A 17,785-nucleotide genomic window follows, 5' to 3' on the forward strand; every position below is an offset into this window, starting at 1 on the left:
GTTGCACATTTTATCTACTTCTCAGGTTTCAAATACCAGTGCCACAGCTGTCAAGCATAAGCAAATGTCGAATGATTAAATGCCCACTGGCAGGATTTTGAGTAATTTAGTTTTGTTTTTCTTTTATCCCTATTGATTTGGACAGATTGACAATTTCAGCAGAATGTCCCATGCAGCTAGAAGACTTTCCAATGGATGCTCATGCTTGCCCGCTAAAATTTGGAAGCTGTAAGTTCTACTTATACATTTTCTTCTAAAATTCTTGACTATCTCCTAAATCTTTGTCCGCTTTGTTTCTATAGTGACAACTTATAATGTATGTACAATAAAAAAGAGTATATATATATATATATATATATATATATATATATATATACCGTATATGGTCATGGCAGAAAGTGTTGGCACCAAAATTGTTTTGTAAAATTTGGTATTTCTCCCAGAAAATGATTGCAATTATCCATGTTTTGTTCTACACTTTTATTTCATTTGTGTATTAGAACAACACAGAAATAAAAACACAGAAAAAATAGCACATTTTTTGTGAACCTAATTTAACACAAAACTACAAAATCGACCCAGATAAAATTGTTGGCCCCCTCAGTTTAATATTTGATTGCACACCCCCTGAAATAAATAACTGCCTCTCAACTCGAATTTTGGACCACTGCAAACTGCTCTAGGTCTCTCATATTTGAAGGGTGCTTTCTCCTAACAGCAATTTCTCCACAGTTGTTTAATGGGACTTAAGCTGGCTTTACACGCTGCAATGTATCTTACGATGTGTCGGCTGGGTCACGTCGTAAGTGACGCACATCCGCCATCGTAAGGTACATTGCAGTGTGTGACAGGTACGTGCGATTGTGATTGAACGGTAAAACGTTCATCGCACGCATGTCGTTCATTCCTCATGGATTGAACGTCAGATTGTTCATCGTACCCGGGGTAGCACACATCGCAGTGTGTGACACCCCGGGAACGATGAACAGATCTTACCTGCGTCCTGCGGCTCCCGGCCGGTAATGCGGAAGGAAGGAGGTGGGCAGGATGTTTACGTCCTGCTCAGCTTCACCCCTCCGCATCTATTGGCCACCTGCCACGTGACGTCGATGTGACGCCGAACGTCCCTCCCACTCCAGGAAGTGGACGTTCACCACCCACATCGAGGTCGTATGGAAGGTAAGTATGTGTGATGGGGGTTAATTGTTTGTGCGGCACGTTCAACAAATTGAACGTGCCACACATACGATGGGGGCGTTGCAAATCGCATATGATATCGTATGCGAAATTGCAATGTGTAAAGCTGGCTTTAGGGGTACTTTGCACACTACGACATCGCAAGCCGATTGTAGCGATGCCGAGCGTGATAGTCCCCGCCCCTGTCGCAGCAACGATATCTTGTGATAGCTGCCGTAGCGAACATTATCGCTACGGCAGCGTCACACGCACTCACCTGCCCTGTGACGTCGCTCTGGCCGGCGAACCACCTCCTTCCTAAGGGGGCGGGTCGTGCGGCATCACAGCGACTTCACGCGGCAGGTGGCCAATAGAAGCAGAGGGGCGGAGATGAGTGGGATGTAAACATCCCGCCCACCTCCGTCCTTCCGCATAGCCGGCGTGAGCCGCGGTGACGCAGGTAAGCTGATGTTCCTTGCTCCTGTGGCTTCTCACACAGCGATGTGTGCTGCCGCAGGGGAACGAGGAACAACATCGTACCATCGGTGCAGCGAAATTATGAAAATGTCGGACACTACACCGATGATACGATTACGACGCTTTTGCGCTCATTAATCATGTCAAAAAGGATTTACACACTACGATATCGACAGCGATGCCGGATGTGCGTCACTTTCGATTTGACCCCACCGACATTGCAGCTGCGATGTCGTAATGTGCAAAGTACCCCTTAGATCCGGACTCATTGATGGCTACTTCAGAACTCTTCAGTGTTTTGCTTCCTTAGATTTCTGGGGGCTTCCTGAAGTATGTTTGCGGTCATACCCTGCTGGAAGACCCATGACCGAGGACACAAAACCCAGTTTTCTGACACTGGGCACTACATTGCAACCCAAAATCCTTTGGTAATCTTCAGATTTCCTAATGGTCTGCACACAGTAAAGACATCCAGTGCTAGAGGCAGCACAACATCCCCAAAACATCTTTGAACTTCCACCATATTTAACTGTAAGTACTGTGTTCTTTTCTTTGTAGGCTTAATTCCATTTTCAGAAAAAGGTAGAATGATGTGCTTTACGAAAAAGCTCTATCTTGGTCTGGTCTGTCCACAAGACACTTTCCCAGAAGGATTTTGGCTTACTCATGTACATTTTGACAACTGCAGTTTAGCTTTTTATGCCTCTGTGTCAGCAGTCCGTTCTTCCTGGGTCTTCTGCCATAGCAATTTATATCTTTCAAATGTCGACACATAGCTTGCGCTGACACTAATGCAGCTTGAGCCTACAGGACAGCTTGAATTTCTTTGAAACTTGACATGGGCTGCTTATCCACCATCTGGACTATCCTGCTTTTCAACCTTTCATCAATTTTTCATTACCATCCCCATCCAAGGAAATTAGCTAAAGTGCCATTGGTGGTAATCTTCTTGATTATGTTATGCACCGTTGACAAAGGAACATTAAGATGTCGGGAGATAGACTTGTAACCTTTAGATTGTTGATATTTTTAACAATTTTGGTTCTCAAGTCCTCAGACAGGTCTCTTCTCTGCCTTCTGTTCCCCATGCTTGGTGTAGTACACACAGAAACACAATGCAAATATTGAGTTATCTACCCTTTTTATCTGGTTTCAGGTGTGATTTTCATATTGCCCACACCTGTTACTTGGCACAGGTAAGTTTTCATAAGCATCACATGCTTGAAACAAGGTAATTTACCCACAATTTTGGAAAGGTGCCAAGAATTTTGTCTGGCCCATTTTTGGGGTTTTGTGTGAAATTATGTCTAGTTTGCCTTTTTTTTCCTCTTGTTTTGTGTTGTTCCAATACACACAAATGATATAAACATGTGTATAGCAAAACATCTTATTACAATAATTTTCTGGGAGAAATGCTTCATTTGCTGGAACAATTTCATGGGTGCCAACACTTCTGGCCGTGATAGCACCATAATGTTATACAATGGGTGCCAGGTCATCCAAATATCCAATTTATGCAGTGTAGAAAGTGTAAAAAGAGAGACGCAGCACTCCAGAAAGTAAATTAAAAAAGGTGTTGACTTTATTCAGCCCAAGTGGCAACGTTTCGGTTCACCGGCTTGTAAAGATTCTGCAAGGAAATATGTTTTCTTGCAGTATATAAAGTGGCTTTACATTGGTTCAAAAGTTAGAATGTATGGGTCCAGGGTGGCTGTGCCTGTCTGACATATATTGTTTAAATCAGTAGAATGGGAGGGACACAGCAGCCAGTGTTGTAGTAAATAGATGAACCAAGAGTTGAGTACAGGGGTTTTGACCAACTTGGGCCCATAATCATGAACTTTTAAAATAAAGGAAAACTAATTTGAGATCACTTTCACCAATCCATTATTATTGCATGGGTTCCCTGAAAATAAGCTGTACACAGAGTGATACTCTGATGAAAAAGCAATTCACTGTGTCAGTCAGAGCCAGAATTACTCATATTCATCTCTCTAGGTTCTCTATATGATCTAAAGGCTGCTGAGGAAATAGATCAGGTTTTAAATATTCTCCTGGTTTATTATGTACCCATTGATATAATTTGTCATTTCCAGCACTACTTCATTTCTCTCCTGCATCACGTGACTGCAATTATCACCAGTTGCTCAGACAGCATTTTTGGTGTGGACCAGAAGTCATTTTGTCAATGTACATCTATGAAACTCAGAACAGGCTCTCATAGGCTTATATTAGAAAAGGAACTAATTGTCTATGAGTTGATAGATCAGATCTATAGTCACATGGTGCTGAAGAGGACCGGAGCTGCGCTGGAAATGGCAGAAGGCTACAACTATGATCACATTACTATTGGTAAATGCAGGGATCAATAAAAAATTGTTGGAGTGGTCTTTTAAGAGCAAAAGGGTATGAATGAAGCAACTCAATATGTGCAAAGAATTTGCAAGAACAAAATCTTGAACAACCCCTTTAAAGGCTATGTAGATAATAACTTTTTTTTTAAAGTGATAAATAATTCATCTAAACTGTTACAATATTATTGTCACATAATGTGATGCTTTATATTGCTAGTGTTGTTAACATGTTTTGTTTTTTTCTGTTTCTGTGGGCTGCAGGACTACCAACCAGCTACAAAAATCAATATTTTAATTTTTACTTTTATATAGACTCTTTTATAAAAGACAGGGTTAATAGTTAGTCAGGGAGGGAGAGTAGTGATAGAAACCACTGTGAGTCAGTTCCTGGTGCAGTTATTGTAGTGGATACCTTAATAAAGAATACAATTCTTTTGTGTGTGTGTGTGTGTTATGTACAAGGCTGCAAGTCCAGCAAGTAACCTAAGTGGCAAAAAAGATCCAGCACACATGGAAGTGGGTGATACCTGCTAAAGAGAGAATTAGAAGGGAAGTGAGTCCAGTGTCAGCCTGGGGGGACCATAGAGAAGGGAAAGAATGTACTCAGCTGTGTACACATGAACAGGGTAGCAGCTCTAGGAGCTTGTCAGGGATTACAGCCAGTAGTCTTTGTGCACTGTTCGCAGCATAACACATTGACCCGTGAGGCCCTGTAACAGAAACATGGAGGTTCAGCTTATCTTTTCTATCTGTATACCATTTAGAAGTAAAGTGCCATCACCTGTAACCATGATGAATGTGCCTCTGTATGATACAAAAGTGCCCTTGAAGTATAATGCCTGTTGCCCTGTGGGCCTGAGTTTATTGGCAAGTAAAGAAAATATTGTGTTCACTAACTTGCTTGATTGCTTTAACCTGGAGAGGTGAAGGTATCCATGGTAATAACATCACACACACACACACACACACACACACACACAAACACACAGAATCTCCAATTTTGTGTGGCGTGCTGAGGTGGTAATGAAGTAGAAATTGCCCATGGTTACTGCCCCATGCCACATTTCACTAATATGAGAATCAGCACACATCCAACAATTTTCAAGCACTTTAAAACTTTGCTAAACTATAGATGCAACATAGGGGAAGTCCTATAGATTAGAGGACCATAGTCATAGGCTACACAAAGAGAGTGGTAGACAGGCATGAGAGTGTGCATACATGAAGATACAGTATCAATACATAGTTCAATGCAAGTGTTGAGGAAGGATAAAGGGAACTGGGTATAACTATAACCATAATGCATTTTCTAGCCTGTCTGAAAAAAGCTTACTTTTCCATCCTGATCCTGAGTGATGATCAGCTAGATGAAAATTCAGAGCTAAACATTTTTTTATACTGTATATATATATATATATATATATATATACGAGAAGGTGGCCCGATTCTACGCATCGGGTATTCTAGAATTTATGTATTGTGTAGTTAATGTATGATTTTTGTTATATATATAGATGTTGTTGTGAGTAGTTGCCAAGTGTTTGTGTAGGGCGCTGTACATGTTCTGGGTGTTGTCTGGGTGTGGCGGGGGGTGAGAGTGGTGTTGTTTGTGTGTTGCGTTTTGTGTGTTGCGTTGTTTGTGGAGCGCTGTGTGTCTGCAGCGTTCTGTGTGTGTGGTGCTGTGTGTGTGTGGTGCTGTGTGTGTTGCGCGGTTTGTGTGGGTGTGGAGTGCGTGTGTGTGTTTTGGGGAGAGGTATGTTTTGTGCAATGTGTGTGTGTTGCGCGGTATGTGCGTATATTTGTGTATGCCGCGGTGTTTGTGTGTTGGGTGTTGTGTGTGTGCGGCGTTGTCAGTGTGTGTGGGTGTCTGTGTAGGGCGGTGTTTGTGGTTCCCAGTGTGTGTGTGGTGTGTTGTGCGGTGCGCGTGTGGTGGTGTGTGTGTGTGTTTTGGGGGGAGGTGTGCACCCCCATCGTGCTCCATCCCCCATGCTGCGCACTCCCCATCGTGCTCCATCCCCCATGCTGCGCACCCCCCATCGTGCTCCATCCCCCATGCTGCGCACCCCCCATCGTGCTCCATCCCTCATGCTGCGCACCCCCCATCGTACTCCATCCCCCATGCTGCGCACCCCCCATCGTGCTCCATCCCCCATGCTGCGCACTACCCATCGTGCTCCACAGTCACACATCAGACAGTATACACGCACACATCTGATCGCATACACTCACACCCCATTTCTCCCTGTGCCCTCCGGTGGGCAGTCCCAGCAGCTGTGCTGCACGCCGTGCTCCTCTGCCTTCTGCCGACATGCACACATCCGATCGCATACATGCACACATCCGATCGCATACACGCACACATCCAATCGCATACACGCACACATCCGATCGCATACACGCACACACACACTGACGATATCGCACATACACGCTCACACACTCACAACATCCGGAGATACCACATGCTTCCGGCCATGTGATCCTCCGGCAGGTCCTGGAAGGTCACTGCAAGCACAGTATCGCTGCCGAGAAGTAAGCGATATCACTGAATGTTGTGAGTGTGTGGATGCGATCTGATGTGTGTGTGAGGTGTGTGTGAGAGTGAGTGAGTGTGATCTGATGTGTGTGTGTCTGTTTCTATGTGTGTGCGTGTGTGTGTGTTCCGCCGTTGCAGGACCTTGATGCGCTCACCTGCTCTCGGTCGGCATCTGGTGAGTATGACTGCGGGGTCCTCTTTCTTCTGTCTTCTCTCTTCTGGGGGTGCCCGCTGCATATAATGAAGTGTCTTGCAGTGTCTTTAACTCTTTCACCGCTGCATGACACTTCATTATTGACCGCATCGGTGTACGCTGGTAACCATGATACGAAGCGCTTCCTATAGTTACCCGATGTTTATCATGGTTACCAGCGTACACCGGCTCCGTCACGATCACAGCATCACAAGGTTATGTCTGGGCTGGGGGAGTCGGGGCTTCGTTTGAATTCGGGGGAAGGGTCGATGCGTGCGGAGGGTCGGGGCGAGCGGCCAATTCATGCGGGGGGCGGGGCCAGGCCGAGGTGAGCGGCCAATCCGTGGGGGTGGGCGGGGCCAGGCCGAGCCCGGCGGCCAATCCGAAAGTTGTCACTGTAACGACACAATTTTGGAGCAAGACAGACAGACAGACAGACAGAATAAGGCAACTATATATATATATATATATATATATATATATAGATATATATATATATAGATATATCTATATATATATATATATATATATACAGTTTAAAAAACATTTTGTGTACTTTTTCTCTAAAGTATGATCAGCTTTTAAGGTTGACTGTTGCATAGACTAATAGTTCACATAGTAAAGATACTTTGTCTCTTCTGCAGTTAGAACTTTTTTGTCTCCAGAGGGAGAAAGCTCTTTTGTCTTTTGTGGGGCTTAGAAAAAGTTGTTGACCATATTTTTTGTAGAGGTCATTTTTCTACTTGTACAATTTATACATGTTCCCCGTTTGACATCTCTCAAGTAATTCTTTTAAACTTTTTAATGATAATAACGTTTTTCCATGCCCTGGCAAGAGAGCACTGACCGGGACTGTGGACCAGGGTTGCACGAAGTGTTCCCCTTATCTCTACTAGCTACACCCTACAAAGTGGCATGGTCCTCAATCTCCAATTTCTTTCATTTTACTTTGCTTGTTGGATCATCATTGTAACATTGTTATATTGTGGACAGTATATGGTAAGCTTAAACCTGTCCACCTAGTGACATGTGAACAGTCTATTGTTTACTTTAATAGAGAATTCTTTTTTTTATATAAGTTTACTGGTCTTCATTAATAACAGAGGTCATAAAAAATATTGCAGTATTTTGCTATATTATTACTTTGCAGAAATACTTAGATCTAGACTTCGTCTTTGTATTTAAATGCTAAAAGCTTTGGCAGGAGGGGAGGGCATTGTAAAAAATTGTTGAGAGCTATCTTTTACTTTTTGCACTTTAAGTTGACTTTTTGAGCAAATTCCATTAACGTGAAGCCTGTAAAGCCACATACTTGTAGATTGTTGACAACTGTTTGAACACAAGCCTTTGATTTTGAGCTATTTTATGTCTAAAGCCAGCTTTACACCTTACAATTAGGTGTGCGATCTCGTATGCGATGTGACACGCCCAGGTCGCATATGCGATTGAATGAGATTGCACGTAGGTCGTTCATTTGCTGTCACACGTGCGTTAGTAGTCTATGTTAAATTGATCAATTTTGTGTGCGATCCTTTAGATCATGTGTTCTGTGACGTATGCATTGGGCACCCTTTTTTTTTTTTTTATTTATTGACTTGCCAAGCGTGTGTAATGTGTAGGGATGCGTTTTTACTATGTCATCTGCCATTCAGCTCTGCTACATGGCCGCTGACAGCAGACACAGACAGCCATGTAGCAGAGCTGAATGGCAGATGACAGCAGACACAGAAAGAGCCGCACTGTCAGAATGAACTCGGGTGAACCTCACCCGACTTCATTGTCATGCTCAGGCTCTGTCTGTGTCGCGTCCTGATTAGCGGTCACCTGTGAAGGGCTCACCGGTGACCACTGATCCCCCGAGTGACTGAATTGAGCAGCCCTCTCTCATACTCACCGATCCCCGGCTCTGCACGGCATTCACACTGCTCCGGCGGCTTTAACTGTTTTGAAAAAGCCGGCCGCCCAATAAACAATCTCGTATTCCCTGCTTTCCCCGCCCACCGGCGCCTATGATTGGTTACAGTGAGACACGCCCCCACGCTGAGTGACAGGTGTCACACTGCAACCAATCACAGCAGCCGGTGGGCGTGTCTATACTGTGCAGTGAAATAAATAATTAAACAATTAAAACAAACGGCGTGCGGTCCCCCCCAATTTTAAAACCAGCCAGATAAAGCCATACGGCTGAAGGCTGGTATTCTCAGGATGGGGAGCCCCACGTTATGGGGAGCCCCCCAGCCTAACAATATCAGTCAGCAGCCGCCCAGAATTGCCGCATACATTAGATGCGACAGTTCTGGGACTGTACCCGGCTCTTCCCGATTTGCCCTGATGCATTGGCAAATCGGGGTAATAAGGAGTTATTGGCAGCCCATAGCTGCCAATAAGTCCTAGATTAATCATGTCAGGCGTCTATGAGACACCTTCCATGATTAATCTGTAAATTACAGTAAATAAACACACACACACCCGAAAAAGTCCTTTATTAGAAATAAAAAACACAAACATATACCCTGGTTCACCACTTTAATCAGCCCCAAAAAGCCCTCCTTGTCCGGCGTACTCCAGGATGATGCAGCGTCGCTTCCAGCGCTGCTGCATGGAGGTGACCGGAGCTGCAGAATACACCGCCGCTCCTCTCACCTCCACGCAGCAACTGAGGTGAGTAGCGCGATCAGCTGAGCTGTCACTGAGGTTACCTGCGGCCACCGCTGCATCCACCGCTGGATCCAGTGACAGCGGGTAACCTCAGTGACAGCTCAGCTGATCGCGCGGCTGTCTTCATTTGCTGTGTGGAGGTGACCGGAGCGGCTGTGTCTGCTGCAGCTCCGGTCACCTCCATGCAGCAGCGCTGGATGCGACGCTGGACCATCCTGGAGTACGCCGGACATGGAGGGCTTTTTGGGGCTGATTAAAGTGGTGAACCAGGGTATATGTTTGTGTTTTTTATTTATAATAAAGGATTTTTTCGGGCGTGTGTGTGTTTATTTACTGTAATTTACAGATTAATCATGGAAGGTGTCTTGGGGAGACGCCTGACATGATTAATCTAGGACTTATTGTCAGCTATGGGTTGCCAATAACTCCTTTTTACCCCGATTTGCCAACGCACCAGGGCAAATCGGGAAGAGTCGGGTACAGTCCCAGAACTGTCGCATCTAATGTATGCGGCAATTCTGGGCGGCTGTTGGCTGATATTGTTAGGCTGGGGGGCTCCCCAAAACGTGGAGCTCCCCATCCTGAGAATACCAGCCTTCAGCCGTATGGCTTTATCTGGCTGGTTTTAAAATTGGGGGGGACCGCACGCCGTTTTTTTTAATTATTTAATTATTTATTTCACTGCACAGTATAGACACGCCCACCAGCTGCTTTGATTGGGTGCAGTGTGACACCCAGGGCCGTATTTGCCACTAGGCACCTGTGGTCCCGTGCCTAGCACGTTGCGGGGGGCGGCACTTTCTGGCAGCAAAAAAAAAAAAAAAAAAATATAATTTTTTTTTTTTTTTTTTTTTTTTACATCCCCGCCCCCCGTCCCTCCCTCCGTTACACTCGGCTGTGTTCTGGGGGGGGGGGGGGTTGTCTGGGAGGAGAGGCGCACTTCTGCTGTCTATTTAAATACATGGCAGGCGCCAGGCATAGTGAGCTGACTAACCCCGGAAGTTCCATGGCCTGCACTTCCGGGGTCAGAGGCGCGCGGGCGCGACAATCAGCTCACTGCCCCGTGCTGCAGCGTCCAATGCTGCAGATGACACACGCCGCGGAGGAGGACTCGTCTGCAGCTGGAGCAAGCCAGAAGAGGAGCCAGCCAGAGCAGGGCGGCGGGCACCGGAGCAGGTAAGGCAGAGCCTAGAATGTATGGGCACCATACAGGTTAGTTGATGATCGTTGCGAATTGCGATGCCTCTTTTTGTCCACTGTAATCATGCAAGGGGAGGCTGGGGGGAGAGAGGCTGAGGCTGGGGGGAGGCTGGGAAGAGAGAGAGGCTGAGGCTGGGGGGAGGCTGGGAAGAGAGAGAGGCTGGGAAGAGAAAGAGGCTGAGGCTGGGGGGAGTCTGGGAAGAGAGAGAGAGGCTGAGGCTGGGAAGAGAGGCTGAGGCTGGGGGGAGAGAGGCTGAGGCTGGGGGGAGGCTGTGGGGAGAGAGAGGCTAAGGCTGGGGGGGAGGCTGGGGGGAGAGAGAGGCTGAGGCTGGGGGGAGAAAGAGGCTGAAGCTGGGGGGGAGGCTGGGAGAAGAGAGGCTGATTCTGGGGGAGGCTGGGACGGAGAGGCTGATGCTGAGGGAGGCTGATGCTGAGGGAGGCTGATGCTGGGGGAGGCTGGGAGGGGGAGGGTGAGGCTTGGAGGAGGGAAGCTGATGCTGAGGGAGACTTGGAGGAGGGAGGCTGAGGGAGGAGGGAGGCTGAGGCTGGGGGAGGCTGGGAGGAGGGAGGCTGAGGCTGGGGGAGGCTGATGCTGGGGGAGGCTGGGAGGAGAGAGGCTGATGCTGGGGGAGGCTGGGAGGGGGAAGGTGAGGCTTGGAGGAGGGAGGCTGATGCTGAGGGAGGCTGGGAGGAGGGAGGCTGATGCTGGGGCAAGCTGGGAGGGTGAGGCTTGGAGGAGGGAAGCTGATGCTGAGGGAGGCTTGGAGGAGGGAGGCTGATGCTGAGGGAGGAGGGAGGCTGATGCTGGGGGAGGCTGGGAGGAGGAAGGCTGATGCTGGGAGAGGCTGGGAGGAGGGAGGCTGATGCTTGGGGAGTTTGGGAGGAGGGAGGCTGAGGCTGGGGGAGGCTGGGAGGAGGGAAGCTGAGGCTGGGGGAGGCTGGGAGGAGGGAAGCTGAGGCTGGGGGAGGCTGAGGCTGGGGGAGGCTGGGAGGAGGGAGGCTGAGGCTGGGGGAGGCTGGAAGGAGAGAGGCTGAGGCTGGGGGAGGCTGGGAGGGGGAAGGTGAGGCTTGGAGGAGGGAGGCTGATGCTGAGGGAGGCTGGGAGGAGGGAGGCTGATGCTGTGGGAGGCTGGGAGGGGGAGGGGGAGGCTTGGAGGAGGGAGGCTGATGCTGAGGGAGGCTGGGAGGAGGGAGGCTGATGCTGGGGGAAGCTGGGAGGGTGAGGCTTGGAGGAGGCAAGCTGATGCTGAGGGAGGCTTGGAGAAGGGAGGCTGATGCTGAGGGAGGAGGGAGGCTGATGCTGGGGGAGGCTGGGAGGAGGAAGGCTGATGCTGGGGGAGGCTGGGAGGAGGGAGGCTGATGCTGGGGGAGGCTGGGAGGAGGGAGGCTGATGCTGGGGGAGGCTGGGAGGAGGGAGGCTGATGCTTGGGGAGGTTGGGAGGAGGGAGGCTGAGGCTGGGGGAGGCTGGGAGGAGGGAGGCTGAGGCTGGGGGAGGCTGGGAGGAGGGAGGCTGAGGCTGGGGGAGGCTGGGAGGAGGGAGGCTGAGGCTGGGGGAGGCTGGGAGGAGAGAAGCTGAGGCTGGGGGAGGCTGGGAGGGGGAAGGTGAGGCTTGGAGGAGGGAGGCTGATGCTGAGGGAGGCTGGGAGGACGGAGGCTGATGCTGGGGGAGGCTGGGAGGGGGAGGGGGAGGCTTGGAGGAGGGAGGCTGATGCTGAGGGAGGCTGGGAGGAGGGAGGCTGATGCTGGGGGAAGCTGGGAGGGTGAGGCTTGGAGGAGGGAAGCTGATGCTGAGGGAGGCTTGGAGGAGGGAGGCTGAGGCTGAGGAAGGCTGGGAGGAGGGAGGCTGAGGCTGGGGGAGGCTGGGAGGAGAGAGGCTGATGCTGGGGTAAGCTGGGAGCAGGGAGGCTGATGCTGAGGGAGGCTGGGGGGAGAGAGGCTGATGCTGGGGGAGAGGCTGCTGCTGGAGGCGGGGGGAGAGAGGCTGCTGCTGGGGGAATGTGAGAGAGGGGCCAATGCTAGAGACAGAGGACAAGGGTTGAGGGATAGAGCAATGACAATATCGATGGGGGGAGAGTGTAAGGACTCAGAATAAGAGGGGGGCAGCATTGGGAGCTCATTATGGAGAAGGGGCAGCATGTGTGGGCTCAGTATGGAGTGGAACAATGTAGGGGAGTCAATATCAAGAGTGGGGTAGTGTGTGTGTGTGTGTGTGTGTGTGTGTGTGTCTCAGCATAAGCGCTAGTGTGGTGATCTTAGTATGTTGAGTGGGGCAGCATGGAGGTGTCATTATGGAAAAGAGGAAGGCAGCATTAGGAGCTCATGGAGAGGGGCAGCATGCACGGGACACTGTGAGGAGGGGGCAGCATGCACGGGACACTGTGAGGAGGGGGCAGCATGCACGGGACACTGTGAGGAGGGGGCAGCATGCACGGGACACTGTGAGGAGGGGGCAGCATGCATGGGGCATTGTGAGGAGGGAGCAGCATGCATGGGACATTTTGAGGAGGGGGCAGCATGCATGGGACACTGTGAGGAGGGGGCAGCATGTATGGGACACTGTGAGGAGGGGGCAGCATGCATGGGACACTGTGAGGAGGGGGCAGCATGCATGGGACACTGTGAGGAGGGGGAAGCATGCATGGGACACTGTGAGGAGGGGGCAGCATGCATGGGACACTGTCAGGAGGGGGCAGCATGCATGGGACACTGTGAGGAGGGGGCAGCATGCATGGGACACTGTGAGGAGAGGGCAGCATGCATGGGACACTGTGAGGAGGGGGCAGCATGCATGGGACACTGTGAGGAGGGGGCAGCATGTATGGGACACTGTGAGGAGGGAACAGCATGCATGGGACACTGTGAGGAGAGGGCAGGATGCATGGGACACTGTGAGGAGGGGGCAGCATGCATGGGACACTGTGAGGAGGGGGCAGCATGCATGGGACACTGTGAGGAGGGAACAGCATGCATCGGACACTGTGAGGAGGGGGCAGCATGCATGGGACACTGTGAGGAGGGGGCAGCATGCATGGGACACTGTGAGGAGGGGGCAGCATGCATGGGACACTGTGAGGAGGGAGCAGCATGCATGGGACATTTTGAGGAGGGGGCAGCATGCATGGGACACTGTGAGGAGGGGGCAGCATGCATGGGACACTGTGAGGAGGGAGCAGCATGCATGGGACATTTTGAGGAGGGGGCAGCATGCATGGGACACTGTGAGGAGGGGGCAGCATGTATGGGACACTGTGAGGAGGGGGCAGCATGCATGGGACACTGTGAGGAGGGGGCAGCATGCATGGGACACTGTGAGGAGGGGGAAGCATGCATGGGACACTGTGAGGAGGGGGCAGCATGCATGGGACACTGTGAGGAGGGGGCAGCATGCATGGGACACTGTGAGGAGGGGGCAGCATGCATGGGACACTGTGAGGAGGGGGCAGCATGCATGGGACACTGTGAGGAGGGGGCAGCATGCATGGGACACTGTGAGGAGGGGGCAGCATGCATGGGACACTGTGAGGAGGGGGCAGCATGCATGGGACATTGTAAGGAGGGGGCAGCATGCATAAGACATTGTGAGGAGGGGGAAGCATGCGTGGGACATTGTGAGGAGGGGGCAGCATGCATGGGACATTGTGAGGAGGGGGCAGCATGCATGGGACATTGTGAGGAGGGGGCAGCATGATGTGAGGACAATGTGCAGATCATATTTCATAATTGAGGAAGGTGTGGTGGGTATAATTTATAAGGGAGGGCAGTGTGTAGTTTATTAGGGGCAGTGTGACAGTCACAGTATATAAGTGGGGACGGTGTGGTGGAAATATTTTATACTCATGCTATGTTTTGATGTGCCTGTGGTGATCCCCATGGGGGGGGGGGGTTACTGCCCTTCATTTCTCATTGATACTTTTTCAAGTGTTTTACAGAGTAGATCTGCCTTAAACAGATGTCGTGTGCGAAAACTCAGTTTTACGTTGTCAATAAGGGGCGCGACCACTTAAAGTGCCTAGGGCAGCATGAAGGCAAAATACAGCCCTGGTGACACCTGTCACTCAGCGTGGGGGCATGTCTCACTGTAACCAATCATAGGCGCCGGTGGGCGGGGAAAGCAGCAGGGAATACGAGATTGTTTAATGGGCGGCCGGCTTTTTCAAAACAGTAAAAGCCGCCAGAGCAGTGTGAATGCCGTGCAGCGCGGCGCCGGGGATCGGAGATCGGTGAGTATGAGAGAGGGGGTAAGAGGGATAGACTGACATGGACAGAGAGAGAGTGACAGAGATAGTGACGGACTGACAGAGATTAGTGAATGACAGACATTGTGAGGTGCTTCAGAACGCAGCTTTTCAGCTGCGCTCTGAAGCGGACCTTTTTTAAGCTGCGGTGCAGAGCGCACACCTGCGCACATAGCCTCAGACATCAAAATCGTATGAGGGATGTCACACGTTTCAATTGACTAGGTTCATACAACAAAACGTCCAATGTATGAGGAATAAACGACGTGTATGCGATCACCGTATTTTCGTTCAATCTTGATTGCACGTAGGTGTCACACGCAAATACGTCACGAACGATGCAGGATGTGCGTCACTTACAACTTGACCCCGACGACGGATTGAAAGATTTATTGAAGCGTGTAAAGCAGGCATAAAGTATGTCTTAGTTTGTTAAAAGATTTCTTTAGAATTATTTTCTTTGCACAGGAAACACAGCCATAGCGCTTACTAGCTTAGCACTAACTAGATATATGTTTTTGAGATAATACAAAGCATTTTCTCTCTAAAAACAGTCAGCAAGTCGAATTCTAAATGTAGCCTTGACTGTGACTAGAGAGAGGTCAATCATGTGATTCACTGCTTCGTCTGATACACAGATTAATCATTCTAGACAATATAATGGAAAAATTTATACATAATTTGCTTTGACAAGCATGTTTTTTTGTGGGGTAAATTGTATTTTTCAATGACACCATAATTTCACTTTATCTTGTTCTGGAAATGGGATTTTTTTTTTAAGTAGTATGAAAAAGTATAAAATCTGTAATTCTACCGTAGTTTTTCGGAATTTGTTTTTACGCCTTTCCTTGCACACTAAAAATGACCTGGTAGCACGATTAACCAGGTCAGGTCAATTACATTGATGACAAACTTGTGCAGCTTTGGAATACTTCTTTTTTTCATGTAAAGCTGTAGTTTTCATGAATACCATGTTGGGGTACATACATACTGAATCCCTTTTTTGCATTATTTGGTCGAACTATGGTCACTGAAAAACTGTAAATCTGGCGTTTTGATTTTTCAGCTTTCAACATATGTTTTAAATAATGTTACACTTTCATAGACTGTACTTATATGAACACGGCGATACCAAATGTTTATCATTCTTATTTTTTTATTTCTGTATTTTAAAACTAGGAGCATAGGGATGATTTAAACATTTATATTTCTTTTTAGAATTTTTAAAACTTTTTTTATTCTTACTATATTTCTTAGCATCTTTATCTGTCATTAACCTGTGATCCTTTAATCACATACACCGGGAATGGGGTCCTCGATAACACTCTCTCTGGTACACAGTGCTTGGGCCACCAATTTTTAGTTCCCTCTTAAGGCTTCTTTACACACAACGATATCGCTAGTGACCTCATTAGTGATGTGATACGCCCACATCGTTGTTACGATTTGCCAAGATCGCTCATAGGTCGTTTTGTAGCGGTCACATGTACACATCTCACAAACGACGCAACATCGTTCAGCGATATATTGTTTGACCAAGGCGGTCGTGTGGATGTTGTTCGTTATTGGCAGAGTGTCAAATGTAGCAATATGTCTGCTGCATTCCAAACAACGAACAAGATTTTGAAACTAAACGACGTGTCAATGATCAATGATTTTCACCCTATTTGTGATCGTTCAGAGTCGCACGTAGGTGTCACACACGACATCGCTAACGATAACGGAAGTGCATCACGAAAACCGTGACCCTGACGACATATCGTCAGATAAATTCTAGCGTGTAAAGCAGCCTTTAGGCTGTGAGTGCACTCAACAGTGAATTACCAATCAACAACTCAATAGAACAGCAATATTGTCAATGCTAGTATACCATATACACTTCAGTTCAAACGTTTGGGGTCACCCAGACAATTTTGTCTTTTCCATGAAAAATCATACTTTTATTTATCAAATGAGTTGCATAATGAATAAAAAATATAGTCCAGACATTGACTAGGTTAGAAATAGTTATTTTTACTTAAAATAATAATTTTCTCCTTTAAATTTTGCTTTCGTCACAGAACGCTCCCTTTGCAGAAATTACAGCTTTGCAGACCTTTGGCATTCTAGCTGTTAATTTGATGAGGTATTCTGGAGAAGCCCCTCCCACAAGATGGATTGGCTTGATGGGCACTTTTTACATACCATACGGTCAAGCTGCTCCCACAACAGCTCAATAGGGTTGAGATCTGGTGATTGAGCTGGCCACTCCATTACAGAGAGAATACGAGCTGCCTGCTTCTTCCCTAAATAGTTCATGCATAATTTGGAGGTGTGTTTTGGGTCATTGTCCTGTTGTAGAATTTAATTGTCTCCAATCAAGCACTGTCCACAGGGTATGGCATGGCATTGCAAAATAGAGTGATAGACTTCCTTATTCAATATCCCTTTTACCTTGTACAAATCTCCCACTTTACCAGTACCAAAGCAACCCCAGACCATCACATTACCTCCACCATGCTTGACAGATGGCGTCAGTCACTCTTTCAGTAACTTTTCAGTTGTTCTGCGTCTCACAAATGTTTTTCTGTGTGATCCAAACACCTCAAGCTTCGATTCGTCTGTCCATAACATTTTTTTCCAATCTTCCTCTGTCCAATGTCTGTGTTCTTTTGCCCATATTAATCTTTTCCTTTTATTAGCCAGTCTTAGATATGCCTTTTTCTTTGCCACTCTGCCCTGAAGGCCAGCATCCCGGAGTCGCCTCTTCACTGTAGACATTGACACTGGCATTTTCCGGGTACTATTTAATGAAGCTGCCAGTTGAGGACCTGTGAGGCATTGATTTCTCAAACTAGAGACTGCAATGTACTTGTCTTGTTGCTCAGTTATGCAGTGGGGCCTCCCACTTCTCTTTCTACTCTGGTTAGAGCCTGTTTGTGCTCTCCTCTGAAGGGAGTAGTACACACCGTTGTA

The 17,785-nt window shown here is 48.2% G+C and overlaps 1 protein-coding gene across 1 annotated transcript in view; it reads left to right on the plus strand.

The window, feature by feature from the left end:
- GABRA5 (gamma-aminobutyric acid type A receptor subunit alpha5) overlaps positions 1–17,785 on the plus strand; it is a 435,463-nt gene that overhangs the window by 195,629 nt on the left and 222,049 nt on the right. The window contains exon 6 of the mRNA XM_075336610.1: positions 146–228. Coding sequence (XP_075192725.1) covers positions 146–228 — 83 coding nt within the window. The remainder of the gene's footprint in view (positions 1–145; positions 229–17,785) is intronic.

Source organism: Anomaloglossus baeobatrachus, chromosome 2 (assembly GCF_048569485.1).
Source record: "Anomaloglossus baeobatrachus isolate aAnoBae1 chromosome 2, aAnoBae1.hap1, whole genome shotgun sequence".
Taxonomy (NCBI): domain Eukaryota; kingdom Metazoa; phylum Chordata; class Amphibia; order Anura; family Aromobatidae; genus Anomaloglossus; species Anomaloglossus baeobatrachus.